Consider the following 20,258-nt stretch of genomic DNA (forward strand, 5'->3'; position numbering starts at 1 on the left):
ACATCAAGGTCATGCCTATTTCCAGTTCCCTAAATGGCCACAAGTCTCTACGCTTCTATATTTCAATTCTTCAATAAAATGGGAAGTATTTCCCTACAGCCTAGTAAATTAAAATTATGAAAGAATTGGATAAAATATTAGCAGTGGCAAAATAAATATTTTTAAAAAATATGCGTCCAAATGTCACAAAGCAAGACACAACTGATCATGTTGAGAGCTACTCTGGATAACAGTGTTGTACAAAGACAGGAAGACCTTTTCTTTCTCTTCCATGTAATTTCTTCAGCAACACGTGGGTACAGATTTTTTTCCTTAATTTTTTTTCTGTTATATTCAAGTCAGTCTGTAGTGTGACAAATTGTAATATAACTATACCTTTTTATTTCCTATTCTTCTACTTAAAATAAAAGAGGTAAGAACTGCAGAGATTTAGCCTATTTGCAACCCACTCTCATGACACATTTTATGCAACCAAACTAAAGGGATTAGAGGAACAACCTTTCCCCTCAAGTAATTATGCAGAAGCTTTTCAAGAACACTTTGTTATTCTATAAATGCAGTTTAAATGACATTCTAGAAAAACCCTTGGAGCACTTCTTATAGTGACTTTTGCTATTAGGCAATACCTATGACATGCATTGCTAAACTGAATATAAAATTTATATCTACAAGTCACCAGCAATAGTCAGGAGTATTAGAGCAGTTCTTTTGGAACAGATTTGTTTTTGACAGATATTTCTACCACAAACTTCAGAAGAAGAAAAAAAACCCTTCCATACACTATGTAAGCCCCTATTTAGTATTAAAACTCTGGCAACGCTATTTTTTTGAAGTGAAGGATACTTTTAGAAATGTGGATTTTACTATTCCACACAACATCTCAAATCACTTTCATTATGCATCTGTGTGGATACGTTTGAAACTGCAATAGCACTGTTTGCTGTCACACTACTGGAAAAATAATAATAATAATAATAATAATAATAATAAAAAACCCCACTAAAATGCCTGCTACCTCCCTTTCTATGTGTTTGCAGCTGACTAGCTACTCAAGATATAATCCTGTGGCCATTTCAGAATCAAAGTGCATTCAGATCAAAGTAGTTTATGAGAAATCACTGATGCACCTACTGGGTTCTGAGCTGCAATTCCACAAGGCATCATTTTTATTGAAGATGGTGAACTATATTATCACCCATCTCAAGGAAGATAAGGTTGTTTTCTGAAGGTTTACTGTGTCTGCCATAGCTTGTTTGATTAACTTAATTTGATTCCGCAAATAGTTGAAGAAATACAGCAAAATAAAGCATCTTCACATAAGACATTAGATCTTATGAATTCATATTAACAGCAAGACATTGTTAAAAGGACTAATTTTTGCAGCAATGGAAAAAAAAGCCATAAGGAAGCCATCCATTTCTGACACAAAAATATTACTGCTTGTTACGTATTACTTACGTATATATTATATGTAAGCACACACATGTAAAATCTTAATATTGTCCAGAAACATCAGTACTAAATTAACGGCTTGGTTTCCAGAAAGTCAGCCTTGCAGGATTAGCAGTTCCTCTATACTGGGCATGTGAGTCTGTTCTTAACAGTCCTGTGTACCAACACATCTGTGATCAGAAATGTACAGATGCAAGACTCAGAGGTTTTGCACCAGAGTTGAAATCTGAAACAATCTTCCAGCAGAAGATATGCTGGGCTTAGACTAGGGCACTATATTTCTGTAAATACAATATTTTTAATCTTCAGGAGCACAAATCCACCCTGATGATTCTGCCAACTTCTGTCTCCATCCAGACAAAAACACAGAAGAAAGCTAATCTTTATTTCTATTCAATTACAAAGTAATTACTTATTAGCATTACTAATTCCATGACTAATCTTAAAATTAACCCCAAATCACTGCTATAAAACAACCAATAGAGTAGTATAGACTCATTATTAGAGTAAGCTATCTCCAAAATTAAAAAGTTTTCCATTTTAAATTAGGAGTGATGTATCATTTAATATTAGAAATCACTACATTATTTTCAACACCCTGTATCAAGAAAATAAATTTTAAAAAGCACAACAGAAACAGAGTGCCATAGGACATGGAAGTGAACCTGGGAAAAGTACTCTACAATGTGAGTGGAAGCAGCTTATATTAGAAGACTCTTTGAAAACTGGGAACAGGTATTAATCACTTGCTGTAGGGGAAATAGTCCAGACATACTTTTAACCTGTCATGCAGTCTCCAGGGCTCTGCGATCCCAGAGGCTGACCCATCCTCAGTTTTGCCCAAAGGACCCACTCACCCAAAGTACACGGGTGGGACTGGCCTCTGCCAATGTCATTTTAATTTGCGGGCCCTGACGCATCTACCAGTAAACTGGAGTCTTGAAACTTTTGTCTTTCAAATCCTTACTCCAACTCAAACGTTAAACCTAAGCTTAAGTACAGCTAGGGAATATCTGAAATAAATGAGGACCTACTCAGCTATCTGCAAGAGCTTCTCAGTGCAGAGCTGTTACCTAAAAGTAAGTTCAAAACCCACAGCACTCTAACCCACTTTACAAATACTTGCCTGAAGTGAAGCACTACCATGTTTACTCTGCACTGACAGCACCCACATGGCGCATAAATTCTGAGCAGCCAGTGGACTGTAAAGTCAGGCTTATTTTACTAACGTAAGTGCAATCTGACATTTTATTTGAAAGATATGGAAGATAATTAATGCAACTAAATTATCAATGAATCAGACGTTAAAATACTAAAAGATTAAGTTTAGTTGATAACAATTCAATCTCCCCCAAAATTATAAATAATAGCCAGTGTAAAGAATTTGAAGATTAAAAGCTAGATTTTTTTATTAATGCCTGTAGTGATTTAAGATAGTCTCTATTTATGCCAAATACCTAAGAGATTGTAGAAATAAAGGAACACAGACTTCAGCCCTGTGACTTTTATTGAATAGAAGTATCTTCACAAAGCCTCTATCTGCCTAGATAAGACACATTGTAACAATTAACTGAGCAGTTTTAGCAAATAACTTCTGGCTTGTTTCAGAATAATCTGTTTTCCCTAGAAATTATTTCAATAACTTTGAATTTAAACTGGAGAAACCCATGGAAATAATATTTTACATAATCAAAAATGGAAGCAGCATAACAAGAGCCTATCTTGTCACATGTGCATCTGCTGTACGTAAACCACTCCTCCGCTCAGAAAACATCATAACTTGTTGCATTCTGATTAGTTTTTTAATGTACAAAGTCAGCAAAAAAGCTGTTCCAAGTTACTTAATGAAAAGTGTCTTCTGTTTGCTGCAGATCATTTCTCCAAGCCTTAGTTACATTTGAAAAACAAGTGTTCACACAAAAAAGTGTGGTATCAAAGAGAAAAAAAATCCACATTAAAGTTGTAATTTATGGATATTAAAAAAAAAAGAAATCTCAAACATCATATATGAAATCAAGTTAAAATATAATTTAAATAAATAACGTTTTTCAAATTTATCCTTTCCTCTAAAATAGTCCAAAGCAACTAGTCTTTAGTTTGGATTATTTGCCTACTATGAATCCATTCTGAATTGAAGCTGGCTTCATTTATTTGACAGGGCAAGACCAGCTGACATCATTAACTTCAATTCTGTTTTATTCCTACCACTTGAAAGTCAACAAATTTGGGTGGCTTGGTTCTTGCTTTACTTTAATTTTTATGGCTGACTAGAACCCTGAAGATGCAGCTTTACAATGGGAAGATAACCCAGACAAATTATAGGAAGGCAGTTATAGGAGACAAAGCATAAGTTTATTTAATAAATTTGACTAAAACATTGGGGATGGCTCAACGATTATTCCATATTCACTTACTTCAATGTCTCTTCCAGTTTGCGAATTTTCTTTTGAGCATCCCCTCTTTCTTTATCAAGATCATTCCGGATGCCATGAATCTACCATTTGAAGGAAAAAAAATACCATATTTTAGCTAAAACAAAGTCTGATTTTAAAAAATGTTATTTTAAATTATAAAAACTATTTATTTTGCATATTTCTTTTGCACTGATGTAAATAACCGTCTATATATTTTCAAAATTACATAAAATGCAATAAGGATTAACGAGGAGATGAAGTAGGAGAATACAGCAAATAGAGCTATTTTTTCTCCTCAAAATGAATATTATTCTCTAGAATAAAGAAATATCAGTAATTACATAAAAAGGAACTAGATTTTCTTTGGATAAATACAGGAAAGCATCTAGAAATCTGCCTAAAATGATGATATATATTCTCTATGGTGCAGAGTTCCTACTTACCAAATTGTAAATACCCAAAGTGGACTACTTTTTATCAGTTCTTACAACAATAAAAATACCAAACATAATGATAGTAAATAACATTACTTTAGAATAACACATACTCAAACATTAACTAGCTGAGGGTAGATACTCCTAAGAAAAGTAAAACTTTGAGGAAAAGTGGTTTACTCCTACTGAACTCCTGACCCGGTGAAATCAAATCAGAGTGCTTGAATCATCATATAAAACTTCTCATTCTTCCATTTTGCATCCAGAGATTAAAAACGCCATTTGGAAATGCAGGGGTATGGCATTCTTGTATGACTGTACAACTACCAAACCCACAAAAAGCACACAGACCCCTCTAAAATGATAGAGCATCTTAGCTAACAATTATTATTCCATAGTAAACTGTGACCACATGCTGCTTATAATTACAGTGCTTATATTATCCAGAAGAATAAGTCAACTGTCACCCCAATGGATGCGGCAAGAAATCAGTCCTAGCGCAACCTGAAAGCCTCTGCATCCTCGCACAACAGAAAAGAGCTGCCCTCGTCATCCTCCTCTCTCTTCCCCTTCATCTCTTATCTAGATCAGCATTGGTATATGTGTTCGCTTTGAATAACCTTGCAGTATAAAAATCTTCCGCATCACCGAACATGACCTCAGTACACAGGAGAGGATCATAACTGTCTAACATCACGGGATCCCACACGTCTCTCCATTTTCATCTGCTCAGCCATGCTGCTTAACCATCTTCCTTTCCATTTCCCCAAGCAAACTGCGCATTTCCAAGTAGATCTCCTCCGTGCAACTGCCATTACACCAGGCAGTATGTATACACACATATTTTGAAAGACATTTGCACACGGAAGTGAGACAAACAGATCTCTTACATAAATAACCTAAAAATACTCGCTTACAAAAAACTTTGAGGCCCTTTAATTCTCCTCTAAATATTTGCATTCTTCCCAGTATATTTTAGTTACAATTTAAATTTGAAATACTATTTTAATTCCTATCAGTATTTAATCAATGCAGAATGAAAATGGCAACTTTCAAGACCTCACAAAGAACACATCCTAGCAATCTGAGAAATTGCTTCTCTCCCTATAATATAAAGCAATATAGTCGCAAAAAACATTGAACAAAAGCTGACTCCCACTTCCTAAATTCACTAATCAGAAATAGCCATTTTTATGAAGAATTCTTTTCTCTGGTACTTCTGGATCAAGACAGGAAAGTAGCTTCAGAATTTGGCAACCTCCCAGGCATGGTCCAAACCATGGGTTTCCATAATGGTTTGCTGCTGAAGGCAGATAAGTACAAGAGTTTGTTTTGCTTTTAGGATTGCTCAAGTAACAATGTGGTGATGTGAGGTACTCGGCATGTTTTTCTTTACCGGATGGGGAGCACAGGAAATCCTTTATTCACCTACAATCATTTGCAATGTTACATGCTATTAAGTCACTACGATGAAGAAAAATGTATTTTAATAAGTGTTTAGCCAGAAGCATAAGAGTATAGTCCAATAAAAAAACAAATTTAGAGATTCTCTACTGTAAGCAGTTCCATGTGCGTGTTTACTACATGGAAGTCTGAATACTTAGTTTGTTTGAAAGAGCCTCCAAAACCTATTGTCTGTCCATCAGAGAGTAAAGATAAAGAAGGTATTGCCAAACCTGGTAAAATTATATGTATTTAACAGCTGGCTCAAGAATGGCTCTCAGGAATAATCTGTCACTGTTCTTATGCTTAGCTGAATGTTTGGAAAACAAGCGGTAGATTATTTATAAAAAGCAGGTGTTTCCTTCGCTTGTAAAACCATTTAGCCTAACTGGTTCCTGATTCAGCAGATAAGCACATTTAATCAAACAGTGACATTTAGGGTTACTACCTATTATTTGTTTGATGTTTAAATATCCTAGCAGGCAATAGCCACTGTAGACTAATAAAGATTATTAGATAATGGGTAGGTTCTTAAGTGAACAGATTGCACCAGAGACTTCATGATTCCTTTACTTGAAGGCAAGCTTGTTTTAGTATTTTATGGGCCAATCTACACTATTTTATGGATTTATATCCATACATTGTTCACGTGTATTTTTTCTCCTCCTTTCTCAAAGATTTGATTTAAAAAACACAGTTATATCAAAATTTATGAATAAGCAAACTGCTGTAAATTTATCTATTAAAAATAAAGGGCCTACTTTCTTGTTTACTGATACGGAGTTTAAACTTCAGTATCTGTGCTTACTGGTGTAGAGTGATCGCTGACATGCTCTTAGCCCATGCTAACGATCCTCAAACCTCATTCAAGATTCACACAGGACACGCACCACTGCATAAAAGTAATACAGAGGCATCCACCTTACTGTCCAGAATCATAAAGTTTAATAGCGTAGATGTGAGCCATTTAATGGCACTTGGACATTACCAGCCACATTTAATCTGTACTTATCTGCACAGGAAGCGATGTATTGCAATAAACCAATGTCCACTATACTTCAATAGCTAGAAGATATCAAAATTATGCTAATATATTTTTATTTAGACCTGCAATATTATTCCAATCCTATGCTTTTCTTGAGGCCGATGTTCATAAAAACCATGACTTGTCTAAAAAGACAAATACAGGCTAAGATTAGACCAAAACATATCTCGGAATGAAAAAGTATTTGAATTTAAGTCCACAGAAGGCACGAACTCCAACCAAAAACTCACTGCAATTCATGTTGCAAATGCTGTTACCAAGTGACAAGTAGCTATGATCACAATTCATTATTTTATAAATTTGCCACACTTGGAAATGACACATTTGAGTAGCATTCTTTCAATTAAATAGGGATCCAACGCACCCTCTTACTAAACACTGCATGAGTTGAACATATAAAGTTGCTAAAATTGAAGTTTAATTTGAAACCTAGTGATGTTTAAAGTCTAAAAGAGCAGGCAGTATTTGGAAAGTGCTTCAAGATGAAGTGTACCTAGAATCAGAGGTGATATCTCTGTACTTAAAATAGCTGTACTTAAAATCTTCCTTGAATTTGTCCAATTGTTTTTCCAACCCATGTGAAATGCTTGGATTCCAAGATTTAAACCTTTAGCTTCTGTATACAACAAAATTTGAAATGGGCTAAGATGATATATTTCCCTGAAAACGTTACCTGTTTCTCATATACACGCTCCAAGTGAAGTTTGTCCTGTTGAAGCTTGTATTCTTGATCCTGCAAAGGAAAATATGTGTATTCTAAATAGACAAATCACATTTTTCTTTCATTTCAAAGCAGTCGTTAAACACACACACACATTTGCTACTATATAGAACAGTCCATAAAAATTAAAAATCCATTTTATATCATCATTAAAAAAATTTGACATATAAAAAAATAAAACCAAAAGCAAAAATATCCACGCAAAAAAAACCCCCAAACCAGCTATCTCAAAAGTCATGACTCATGTTTTCTAAAGAGAAAAAAGCAACTTGTTCTCCTGAGCTATTAAAATGCCATTCTGTACCACAACAACTGTGAAATGAAAGACACAGGAGGAAAAATAGGTGCCAAAACTCAAACCAGGATTGATACATGACACAGATGTGTAACTCATTATCCTGAGATAGAAGAATTAACGCCTATGGGAAAATGGAATATTGAACTGAACTGTTAAAAAGCAAGAAAAATAAAACAAACTTTTCAACTTACTTAAAAATGTTTGCACTTTAGAAGAAAAAGATACTCGGAATTCTTCGACATGCTTCTCTATAGTCCACTGATACATGTTTATACTGTTTTATCATGTGAATTACAACAGTGAAAAAGTTCCTGTGAAAATTATGCTCTTACCCATAAAGTGATCTCTTTTAGTCATACTTTCTAAATCAACCTTTAAGCATAAGGTGACACTATATACTTCTATGAATAAAATACATATAAAGATGCATGTTATGTATAAGTGCTTTTTAGTATGGCTACCTAAACATTCAAATCACTGGAAAAAGTAAAAAAAGAAGTAAGAAATTCAGGGCTCACCCTCTGCTGTTGCTGTCTTTGATGTTCTGAATCTTGTAACTGTTGTTTTAATAGAGACACACTATGCTGTAATTCTTCAATCACATCAGATGCCTGTGGGGATTTAACAGAAAAAGGAACTTTTGTGTTGCATTCCTCATTAGCTTTACAGATACATCTTTTGCATTTTTAAATTTATTTCTCAAAGGTGCCTGGAAATCAGAAAAATTATCAACTTGGGGAAAAAAAAACCCTGTATGAGTTTACAACTCCAGATACATCACTTTTGTGTCTGGTTAACTTAGAAATGTAAACAAAACCACAAAAAAATAACTATTAATAAAAAAAAATCCTTGGCACTAAGAATCAAAAGAAAAATATCTTGTAAATTAAACTAAGTAAAGTATCACCAAAGCTCCTAGAATTCCAGTAAATAAATGCAGAAGACCCCATTTGTCCTACAGCTCTAAGGATTAGCAGATGGTATTCAAAACATGAGCCTTTTCTACAATTATTTAACTTGAAAGTTATGTTAAATATATACTATATATCTACCTATGCATATTGGTAGATATCAACCTGATAGATGTTTCTACAGAAACAAACCAGAATTATTACATTTTGGGTGGAATGTACAGTTGCAGAATTTAAAAATAATTTCTTAAACACATAAATTTTTAACATAATGTTCCATATTAAGGGGCCTGCAAGACAGTTTATTTCTAGAAAAAATACCTTCCCTCATTGAAGAGGCCTTATGAAAACATTAAGTCTTTAAGTGTGCTGAGGTCCTCTGGTATTCAGAAATTTTACAGACGCACAAACGAAATCAGCATATTAATTGTACCTTATCTGAATCAGCTATGGAAATACACACCATAATTTATCAGTCAACTTCAGATGATTCTTCAGTCAAATTTGGGAGTGAAAAATTAAATCACAATTTTTTTTTTTTACACTTATGCACATGAGTAATTTGGGGAACTGAACAGTTCCTTGGATTTATTCATAAGCATTACATTTATATTGAGGAGACCACTTAAAAAATAAACAACATTTTAATGCCTATTATATGTGGAAGCATACCTTAGCTGCAGAGAGAGCATGTTCCTGCTTTATAAAATTTATATCAACATCATATTTACTTTGTAGTTGCTGAATGTTCTCCTCATATTCCTGTATAATACGGTCCTTGTCCTTCTGAAGTGAGCTCTGCCTACAAGTAGGAAGCAAACAGATTATGGAAATTACTTTCATATTTTGGCATCTTACCTGCTCAGTATCAATTCTACAGAGTACACAAGTTTGCCTGTACCACGTGCTCATTGTAACAGAATGAAATGCTTATGAATAGTGGAAAGATAACATGCTCCTTACGATGGTCGTTTGGGTCAGTTTCAAAATGAGTTTTACACCAATTAATACATTTTTGTGACAATTTTCTAATGCCAATTGCCATTCATTGAGTTCTTGAAATAAAATTAATAAATGTTTGCTTTCGGAAATTCCATATTCTTCAATGTTAAAACCAGCAACTGCTATTTAATTACCTTGCTTTCACTTCCTGAAGTTCAGAGCATACCGCCTGGTAACGTTGTTCTGCATCAGTCTTTTCTTGAGATAATTTTTGACGCTGTAAATTACTATTTTCAGCCTCAACAGTCAACTGCTGGACACGAGCCTCCAGTTTTTTGACCGTCTGGTTCTAAAAGAATAGTTCATTGTTGAGAAACCACCAGAATAAATTAGGGTATACCCCTGTTGTTACTCAGTAGCCTAGAGCAACAAGGTTCTTTGGTGGTCCAGAGACACAAGAGTTACAATAGCAAAGCTGTCATCAATCATGACAGTAAATTCTATGTTGTATATAAAAAAATAAATAAATCTTCAAAATATGGATGTCTATTCCCCCCGCCCAAAGTAACATGTCTTCTCCCCTAAGCAAAACAATATGTGCAACTGATTACTAAACTACAAATCTTTTAAAATGAGAGAGATGACAGATATTACTATAGAAAACTGTAATGGATGTTAATACATGGAAAGCATTTTTAGATCTTCCATTAACCAAAAAGCGTGCTACTAGCAATATGTACAAACTACATGTGGAAAAAGAGTATTTGAGTAAAAAAAAGAATATATATGTGTGTGTGTGTATGTATACCTATATATAAAGATTTTACTGAACATTATGGTGATGAGCAGCTATAAGTCAGCTAGAAAACATATTAAACTGTATAGCATCAAGTGAAATCTGTAGCTCATTCATGCTAAAATAGTCTTCCGAATACTTTTACAACCATCATATGTTTACAGACATAAAATACATATATATAAACTTTTTCAACTAAAACAAGGAGCAATGCATTTAGGTTTCTAAAGAATTATAGATTTGAAACAACTGCCTTTTCTGTGCGCACTTTGGCAAAACCATATCCAAGGATGTAAACAATAAGATACAGTAATATCTGCTACAGATTTGGAGCATATAAGAACATTATAATACAAATGCTACATTAACAGCGTGAATGCTATCTAGTTGTATTTCAAATCAATTAAAAACTACTAACTAAATAATTCACTAATCATCTTGTAAGATAAGTATATCATCTCCATTTTGTTAATGGAAAATGGAGGCACACAGAGAAGGAAAGTGTTGTGCACAGAAATACAGCAAATCCATATCAAGACAGAGAGTGCATTCCTCTGGTATACCTTTCCCTAATCCACTTCTCCAAATCATTGGTTTAATTACAGTGACTTCTGTTCAATAAATTAATTACAAACATCTATCAAAAGTTGTATCTTTTTCCCAGAACTTCATCTCCTAATATAAACAATTTTAAAAGTGAGCAGAGTGGGAACAGGCAGGTAGCACGAGACTACTCTACTAATTCCCACTCTTCCCTAAAGTTATGTTGATGTGCACGGAAATGAGAGAACTCCTCAGGAGGCTGGAGTCGAAAAAATAAGACACAGCTGTCCTTCCAGGATGTACGTATCATAGTTATTTTTATATTAACAAAGGTCCAAAGATGAGGGAAGTGGAACAGTATTTTCACCCTCTGTTAAAGTAAAATAAAAACTGAAACATCTGCCATCTCAAGTCAGTGCCCCAACTGTCACAGAATCATTAAATGAGCCTGAACGAATGCAAGAACATCCCATTGCCAGAATGCTCACCTGAACTTTGTCAGCTGGCTTAAGATGTTTCACAAACAGAGTACAGCAAACTTTTCCATCAATGCAAAGCCAGCTGCACAGTATGGGTTGTTTGGGTTTGGGGTTTTTTTTTTGTTTTGGGTATTTGGTTGTGGGTTTTTTTTATTGTTGGGGGTTTTTTTAGGGGGGGGCATTGTTTGGGGGTTTTTTGTTTGTTTTTTTAAGAACAACAACAAAACAAAAAACAAAGGAAAAAAGAAAAAAAAAAACCAAAGAAAAAAGTCATACCTAACATATCACCAAATATCATAACTCCTCCCTGGCCCCCCACCGCTCAAGGAAGTCAATACTTGTTCAGTGCACAAAACCCCACTTATCAGTTCTATGGTATTAGTTAAATTGTTCAGCCAATTTCACTTGCTAGCAGCAATGGCATTTTTGACAACGTGAAACTCTGAACAAGGAAACTCTGAAATACCAACCAAAATAAAAAAATCAGGAGAAAGAAAGAAAGAGGGAAAAAAAAAGAAAACTAATTTCCAGTGACAGTCTAGTCTTTCATCTTAAGCCCTGCCTTGAACTCTACCTTGTTTAATTATTAAATCAGAAGCTGCTCAGCAAGATCTGTCTAGTTTTGATGGTTCTTAAATTCAATCTTGCTGACAGACTGTGTCCATTTTTCTCTGTATTTACTGTTACCTATGACATGATCTGAATGCTAATTTTTAAATTCAACATTCATTAATAAAGGAATAAATTTTGCTTGACATTGTCTTTTCACTCATTCAATTTTCTTCATACTTCATCCTGATAAAAAGTACAGTATGCTTTCTTGAGGATATTTGTTAATTTTTTTGCTTTTTACATCATTTACACGGCAGGCACAAAATTCAGATTACACCTGCTTACATGTTTCTAATTATTGTAGGAAAGAAAGGCATACATTAGAATAATACAACAGTTATTTTAAATATCTTTTTTATTTAATCTTTAATCTAAGAGAAGCATTTGATCATTCGAAGAAGAGGTGGGTAAGTAAGAAGTCACATGTATCCATGAAAATAGATGTACTATATAAATCCTTTTTTATAGTCTACAAACCTACAGAGACAAAAGTTCTGCTAACTCAAATCAAATACAGTGAGAAATGCTAGAAACAGTCCTTCAATACAAATACATATCTGTGTAATATTCATTGAAGGGCTGTACTTTGATGAATTTTATCCAGGGGCAAAAATCCTTGGTTGGACTGGCTGCCAGGATACTGTTCTCTTCCAAGGTAGAACAACTGCATTGCAGTACCAAAAACATTTCTCAGCCTAACAGTATTTATGTACACTTTTGCACAAATGCATGACATTTGAATACTGCAAGAGACACTTGTTGTCATGACATATTTACAAAAAACTTACAGTTGACTTTATCTGTTCCGAATAATCTTCCTCCATTTTGCTAAGACGAGCATTGGTGTCCTCCAGCAGTTCCTGCATATCTTCTGTGTGCTTCTTTCGAATGTTAAACTTCTCCTTCTCCATCTCAGCCACAGCATTGTGAAGCTGCATCACAAAAATATTACCAAATAATGAGTGGCATATAAAACTAGCATTTTTAAGTATTATATTATTATAGTACATAAATAGAATAACTAACAAGCGCAGGCAACATTTCTGTCCTCTGTAACAAAACTAGATCATTCGCTCACTGATTAGGTGTACTATGACTCTATAAAGTGGTAATTTAGAAGTCATTTAAAAATGTATAGTGGACATAACTTATCTATGCAGAATACTAAAACACATACCTATTTTTGCCATTCTCTGCTATTCTATTTGTTTACATATTTAAACTGACCACCAATGACTGTTGCACAAAAATTAATTATTTTCTATTACAGAAACACTAACACTCTCTCCAGATACTTACACTGCCAGTTTATCTGCCTGTCACTTTGTAAGAAGTTGGACAGCCTTGACTATCTACTTGTCAAATGAAAGGCTTATTTGTGTCATTACTAACTCTTGATTTATATTCTGAACACAAGTGGCCTCCCTTTCTAGTTAAACAGCCTCAAATATAAATTTTCTGTCTGTACAATAGTGACATGACATTATTTGTTAAATTACCATACAAAACTTCTATGGTGTATTGGTTGTATAACAGCTATTATGTATTTCTCAAGTTTCTAACAAATCCATTTCACAGCTGAAGGAGAAAGCTGCCATATACAAAATAAAAGCATCACTCTAAACACACTGCTAAAAATCAGGTTAATTTGCACAAGTATGGATTTTTTTCTCTCCAACATATAGACTAGCAAAATCATGGAGGTGTCTGTGAATCCAGACCATTATTTAACAGACTTCAACAGTGTGCAGTAACTTAACAAAATTTTTCTTCCAAAAGGTAAGAATGCTAATAAATTATTATTATAAGTATCACGTATATACTGTCATGTTCAGAAGATTTGCTGAATTTGAGAGCCTTTAAAAAATAATCTGGGAAAATAAATAAATAAATATTTAATCTCCAGGTGCATTAAGATATAAATAAAACCAAAAAATTTTGGGAGTCTCTACCTCCTGTACAACAGACTGTAGTAATATTTGCATTATTGTCAGCAACATCTATTCAAATAACCTGCATCTATTCAAATTAAAAAATACACAGAAGTAGTAGTATATAAAGTATAAAAATATTGCAGTGTTAACTTTTACTATATTTCTATCATACTTCCCACTAACCACGTTTTTCCATAAGATACATGCTCTGATTTCAATTCTGTAATTTCATTAAGTTAAAATTAATATTAGCATTTTAATTTGCCTTCTTGTTTGCACACTGGCATCACTGTTGACAGTTACATCTGTAGGAACAGCACTTGCTAGGTAACTGCAAAAAGTGGGATGACCTCGGGCTGAAAATAATGCTTCTCTAAAACAAAACAAAGAACCCCCACCTAACAGTGAAGCCTCAAGGTCTTAAGCACAAAGGAGAAGATTTATGATTTACCTCTTACAAGACAAGAATTAAAACCAACACCACTTCCAGATGCAGGGCTGCAAAAAAATTAAATTTAATGGCATACTTCATCTACGAAGGGAGGTGGGTTTGCCCTTTTTGTGACCCTCCCTATCCTGAGAGGAGTAAGCAAGACAAATACTGACAATAATCTGGACAAAGGTGAAGCTGTCTTTCAATAAACATGCTTTTCTCTCTGCTTTGCTGCTGTCTTAAGTGTAACAATAAATAAAAATACATTGAAGAATTCATGACCCAATGCAAAAATAATAGTTCAAAGGAATCACCGTGGCAGCAGGTAGCAGCAGGTTTACAGAGATTAAAATTCTGTGTCAGGTCAACTAGAAATAAACACTTCCCTATTACATCCAGAGACTTGCCAAGAGGGCCAGATGAACCCCAGAAACAGAGAGACCAGCTGGGTGGGTGTGGGTGTGCAAGCATCAGCAAAAAAGTCTTGCAGATTACTCCGGGAAAAAAATAAAATCAGCATAAGAAAAAAAAAAATTGAAAGTAAAGTGTTCCTTATATTTTTTTTTACGTGACAAAATGTATTATCCCAGATATATGCTGTAGGAGTCTTTCAAAGAAAGCAAGTATTATTCATTACCCTTTTCTCCCACTCATTGTTCAAAGACTCATTGCTTTGCTCACACATCTTCTTTAACTCCACAATCTGCTTCTCTTTTGCTTCTCTGATGACTTGTGACTCACGAACAAGGGTCTGAACTGTCAAAAATGGGAAAATAAACAACCATTCAAGAGATACCTTTGGGATTTCTCAGTGTTGGCAACAGATGCAATCAGATTACATCAGTTTTCCAACTGACCTGGCTTTCTCATGTTTTTTGGCTCTTAAAAATACATAATGCACGTGCTCCTTTAAAATTTAGCACTTAAATTCTGTGTCACTAAAATGTTACAAGGTGTTCTCTCTTCTCCACTTCATTTACAAAATATTTCATAGTCATTTTTCCTTACTGAAGCAGTAAAGATACATCAACAAAATTCTGTAACCTAAAGAAAACAGGCATTTTAAACCTGATCTTACGTGCACCCTTAGGAGGAAAGGTTCTTGTGAAGGTTGAATGCCCAAGATCTACAACAAAATTAAGTTCCCCAACTTAAACTGCAAGTGATTGCATCAAGAATTTACAGTCTGACAAATTTGGTGGAAAACAAAGCAGGTACATATTCACTTTTCAAAAGTGACTGATGATTTTCACTATCCAGCAAGAGTGTAGGTGACAAACACAACCAGTTACAGCTGAGTGCAACCACCAGCCCACCAACAGAAGCACCAGATCCCTTGCTAGACAATTTACTTTGCCAAGGAGCAGGAAATAATATACATGGAACTCTCCTTTTTTGTACATAGGTTACCAAACTTGTGTATTATTTTACACTGTGGTTTAGTTCATAGTGTAAATGGACTCCAAGGAATTCTGAAAGAAACTAACATTCAAAAACTGCTGACAAGCCACACTCAGGCCAAGTTTTGTACTTACGACATATTCAAGACTACTACTCATGTTTGAAATCTCCTGCCGCAATAGTCCTAAATAAATAACACACTGTGGTTTGATTAAAATGTACTGAATGCAAAAATAAATTAACCTTGTGCCAAAGATTCCAAAAAGTTTGCAATAAGTGGTCAAAATACTTCGATATCAAAGAAATTTTTCTTGGTGACTCTCATAAAACCTGTAAGTATTAAACATAAGATTACACTGACTCTTGGAAAAATTGGTTTGGAAACTGGACAGCAAAGACAACTGGACAAGCCTCTAAAAAATCTAAAGAAAAAATTAGGTCAAGACTTGCAAATGAAGAGGGAAGGGACATCTGCACCTAGAAGGAACACGTAAGCCCATAGCCACAAGAAAGATGCATTAGTATACCACCATGCAGAAAACAACAACTGTGAAGATAAAAATCACCTTTTTTCTCCAGTTTTCTAATTGTCTCCTCAGCTTCATTTTGTTTGTTTTTGTAGAGGGACTTCAATACCTCTATTTCATCATTCTTTCTATCCAAAATCTGTAGGGAAAATTCACAATACTTTAACAAAAGTCCAAAAACCTGAAACTACAACCAGTGCACAAAATAGTATACACTGATCTCTGTCAAAGGAGCTGCCTTCAAGAAGTGCTTAGGTCCTGAAGGACTAAGTGATTAAATCTAAGTAATTTTCACAGCTAAGACTGCCAAGTCGTAAACAAAGGATTGATTTAGATAAATGTGGGCAGTAGAGTAGATTGAAAGGAGTTTCATGTTTTAGGGGGGTCTTTTTGTTTTCTCTTAAACTTGGACAAATCCAATGTTGCTTTTGTTGAGTTTGGAAGTTTCACAGTGCTACTACTGCAAATAGAAGGATTTGTTTCCCTTTTCATGTTTATGTTCTTAATACAATTTAAAAGCATCTAAAATTCTCAGCAGGTTTAAGAAATACTTAAGTAATTGGTGAACTTCATTACACTCTTTTGTACTTCACCAATTGCAATTCTTTGCACGTATTCCAAGAAACAATGGGTTAGAATAGAGCAAGTATATGAGGTGTAACTACATCCACGTTTCTGTACATGCTGATTTTGGAGGAAAAAAAAAAAAAAAAGCTCGATATTTGCACACTTTGAGATAGTATTTTAATTTAAACTTCGTGTTTATCTTAAACATTAAAGTCACAGAAATTTTATAAGTGCCCCAAATCTCTCATCAAACAGAAGCTTTCATCTTAAAACAATATTACTCCATCTGCATTAAATGTTTTGTGTCTTTAAAGATTAATACGACACTATTTAACCTTTTCTAAAATATCCAACATTATTAAACAACTTCAAAAGATGGAATTCTAACATCAGTTAGAAAAGGATGACAACTCAGGGGATGAGAAAGCATTTAAACTATTTCTCATTCTCACAAAGCTGTTTCCTTTAGACTCTCAGCTTTGCTAGCTAGTTATGCTTGCAGACTTTGAGAACAGATGAGCCAAATATGCACCTGACCAAATATTAACATCCTTTCAGGAGGCTTTGATGTGTCATAGTGTTGTGTCAACTAACTTCCTCCAAGTCTGTGACTCAGTCTTAAGAAACAAAACAGAGGTACTCCGTAATGCAAAGCTTACAGTAGGATAAGTCACCACAATCCCAACGCTGAGCATTTAACTCCCATTACGTTCCTGGGATCAGAGTGCTTCAGAAGGCACTTAGTGCCTTGCAGAATTTGACCCCACATGTTTAAAACATGGTATTAAAAGTAACAGTATGGTCTTTGATAGTCTTTTTGTAATCTTCCCGAAAGTGGCGCTACGCAACGCAATAAAGACAAATCCAACTTAACCCAAAGGAAGTGTATCTGGTGTCACTTTATTGCTGTGAAGAATTAAAAGCCACGTACAGCTTTAACAATGCAATAACATAAATAACGAACTGTTTATTGACCAGCCTATGCTTTAAGATACAGTGTCAAAATGGAGACACGAGAACAAGCACTATTGCTGTATTAGTGGGAACACGTGCGATATACTTGATGCTTTTCCTACTGGTTTTTTTTGCATTTTGTCCATAAAAATTTACTTTAGTATTTTTGTTCACATTTTTCTATAATGTAACTGTTTTCTCTCTAAAAGAAAAATCATGAGTTTATGATTTCATCAGCATAGGGATCCATGGAAGCTGTTCAGCTGGTAAAATAAGTTGTCTTGTTCAAACAAACAAACAAATCACCTTGTATTTTCATCTACTTTCTGCAAGCGCTTTTCCCTTCCTAAGTTTATGTTATCATAGAATATTTTGCATTCCTGTCAGCTTATGCAAACTGTTACTTACAATCCTACTTTAAAGGAACATTAACTGCAATTGTGAAGAAATTAAAGTACAAATGCAAATTATTTATTGTAATCAGACTCTCTTATTTTGTTTTAGATACTGTCTTCGAAAAAAATGCAAACACTTCTTACCTTTTGAACATCAGTATCGTGCTTCTGCTGTAATTTAAGTTTTTCTTCATGAAATTTACCTTCTGCTATTTTCATTTTCATGTCCAGCTTTAAAAGCAAAATAGAACAGATATATAGCTTCATCAAAATAAAGAATAAATTACACTGATGACCTCTGCATAACTTTTAAATTAATCATTCATGCCTATGAGAAGACAATGGGAAGTCACTAACAAATAATTGCTATGAAAAAATCTATATTCAGTTTCTCAAATTTTTAATATTTATTGGATAAAACTGTTAGAAAAGATCTCAACGTAAATTATTTATTTAGAAAATGAATTTATAACATGTTTTAGTTGGCAATAAAACCAACTGCTACTGCCCAGAAAAAGCTATTGTCCTTTATTTAAATAAACACTTAAGAATGAAACTTTTAATATTTCTGTTAATATACCAAGTATGGTAAACTTGCTTTTATTCTTTAGGCAGGTGTTACATTTATACAAAGAATGTCCTTTGGCCCAGATGCATGTTTATTTTTGTTTGTTTTCTATTATTCAGAGATTTCACATTATAAACACATTTCCTTTTAAAGGTTACTTAGAATGGGATTAAGGATATTGCTGCTGAATTTGATTGCTAAAATACATTTCCTGCTTCTGCTTTTATTTGTCCCAAGTAGCGTACTTGAACCCCTTCGGCACAACAACACATTGCCACTTCTTACTTATAGTCCAAGTTTTCATCTTTAAAGTATTTTTAAATCTCTCGCATAGTTTCACTATGCCATTAAACACTGTCTTCAGGACTCTGCAAATATGATAGGTATCTTGTGTTTCTCAGAGTTTTCTAAAAAACAAAAGTGACACCTCGAGTTCAGATTCAGGCTATTCCACTTCCACATTTAATCGTTTCTACTGTTCAGAAAGCAAAGTGGACAGAAAAGCTTCCCCACAGGGACGGGTCCCAACGACCCCCATTACTTTAGAAAGGGCAGACCAAAATCCTTGGACTATGATTCCCAAAATCTCACCAGAAGACAACTGTAAGCTGTCTGTTGCCAACAGAAAAAAAAAAAATCTATTTGCCTTCTGGATGTTCTAAGAGCCCATAGTGCTGAGGTCTACCTGCCTTGGAGCTGGACACTGGACTCCCATCACCATCCAGCTATTTTCAGTTCTCCAATTTTTGTTTAGCTCAACTAAGAACCTGACTTTTAATACTCCCAACTGACAAACTCTGAATGAACCAACAAGCATTATTCATTCAGCTTTTATTTTTATTCCTTTGACTTATCAAAAGTAGTCATTCAAGCATGAATCTTTATCTAATATATACAAACAATAAACACACTAAAAATTAACTTCTTTTATATGATTACTTTGTGTTATATATTTCTGTTTATTGTGACTTGAAAACATCACTACATTACTGTGACTTAAAACATGAGCTACAAAAATCCTTTTTTTTTTTTTTTCCAGACTCCACATCCACTGATACCCAAAGTATACGCCTGCTTATTACACTGTATATAAGGAGGCTACCCATCTCCCAAGACTAAATAGGTACACAGTCTTATGCAAATCATCAGGGGAAAAAAAAGTTAGATTGACAACTAATCCAAGGAAAATAGACAGTATTCTCAGCTGTCAGCCATCTCTTTTATCATCCAAAAATAAGCATCACGATAAAAAACCATGTTCTATTCATGAAATATACACATATGTATATATGAAAAGAAATATATGTATATATCCCTCCAACAAAGTGACATTATAGAAGAAAAATCTTAGCCCCACGTGATAAATAAGTGTTGAATAAAAAAAAAAAA

General features: G+C 34.2%; 1 protein-coding gene across 1 annotated transcript in view; it reads right to left on the reverse strand.

The window, feature by feature from the left end:
- The window catches only part of CEP112 (centrosomal protein 112kDa), a 174,732-nt gene that overhangs the window by 121,416 nt on the left and 33,058 nt on the right, over positions 1-20,258 (reverse strand). Inside the window, exons 6-14 of the mRNA XM_010578736.1 lie at positions 18,446-18,532; positions 16,425-16,524; positions 15,095-15,213; positions 12,879-13,022; positions 9,855-10,009; positions 9,391-9,520; positions 8,326-8,418; positions 7,462-7,521; positions 3,867-3,946 (exon numbers count right to left, since the gene is read on the reverse strand). Coding sequence (XP_010577038.1) covers positions 3,867-3,946; positions 7,462-7,521; positions 8,326-8,418; positions 9,391-9,520; positions 9,855-10,009; positions 12,879-13,022; positions 15,095-15,213; positions 16,425-16,524; positions 18,446-18,532 — 968 coding nt within the window. The remainder of the gene's footprint in view (positions 1-3,866; positions 3,947-7,461; positions 7,522-8,325; positions 8,419-9,390; positions 9,521-9,854; positions 10,010-12,878; positions 13,023-15,094; positions 15,214-16,424; positions 16,525-18,445; positions 18,533-20,258) is intronic.

The sequence above is a fragment of the Haliaeetus leucocephalus genome, unplaced genomic scaffold, assembly GCF_000737465.1.
Source record: "Haliaeetus leucocephalus isolate CR32 unplaced genomic scaffold, Haliaeetus_leucocephalus-4.0 Scaffold646, whole genome shotgun sequence".
NCBI lineage: Eukaryota > Metazoa > Chordata > Aves > Accipitriformes > Accipitridae > Haliaeetus > Haliaeetus leucocephalus.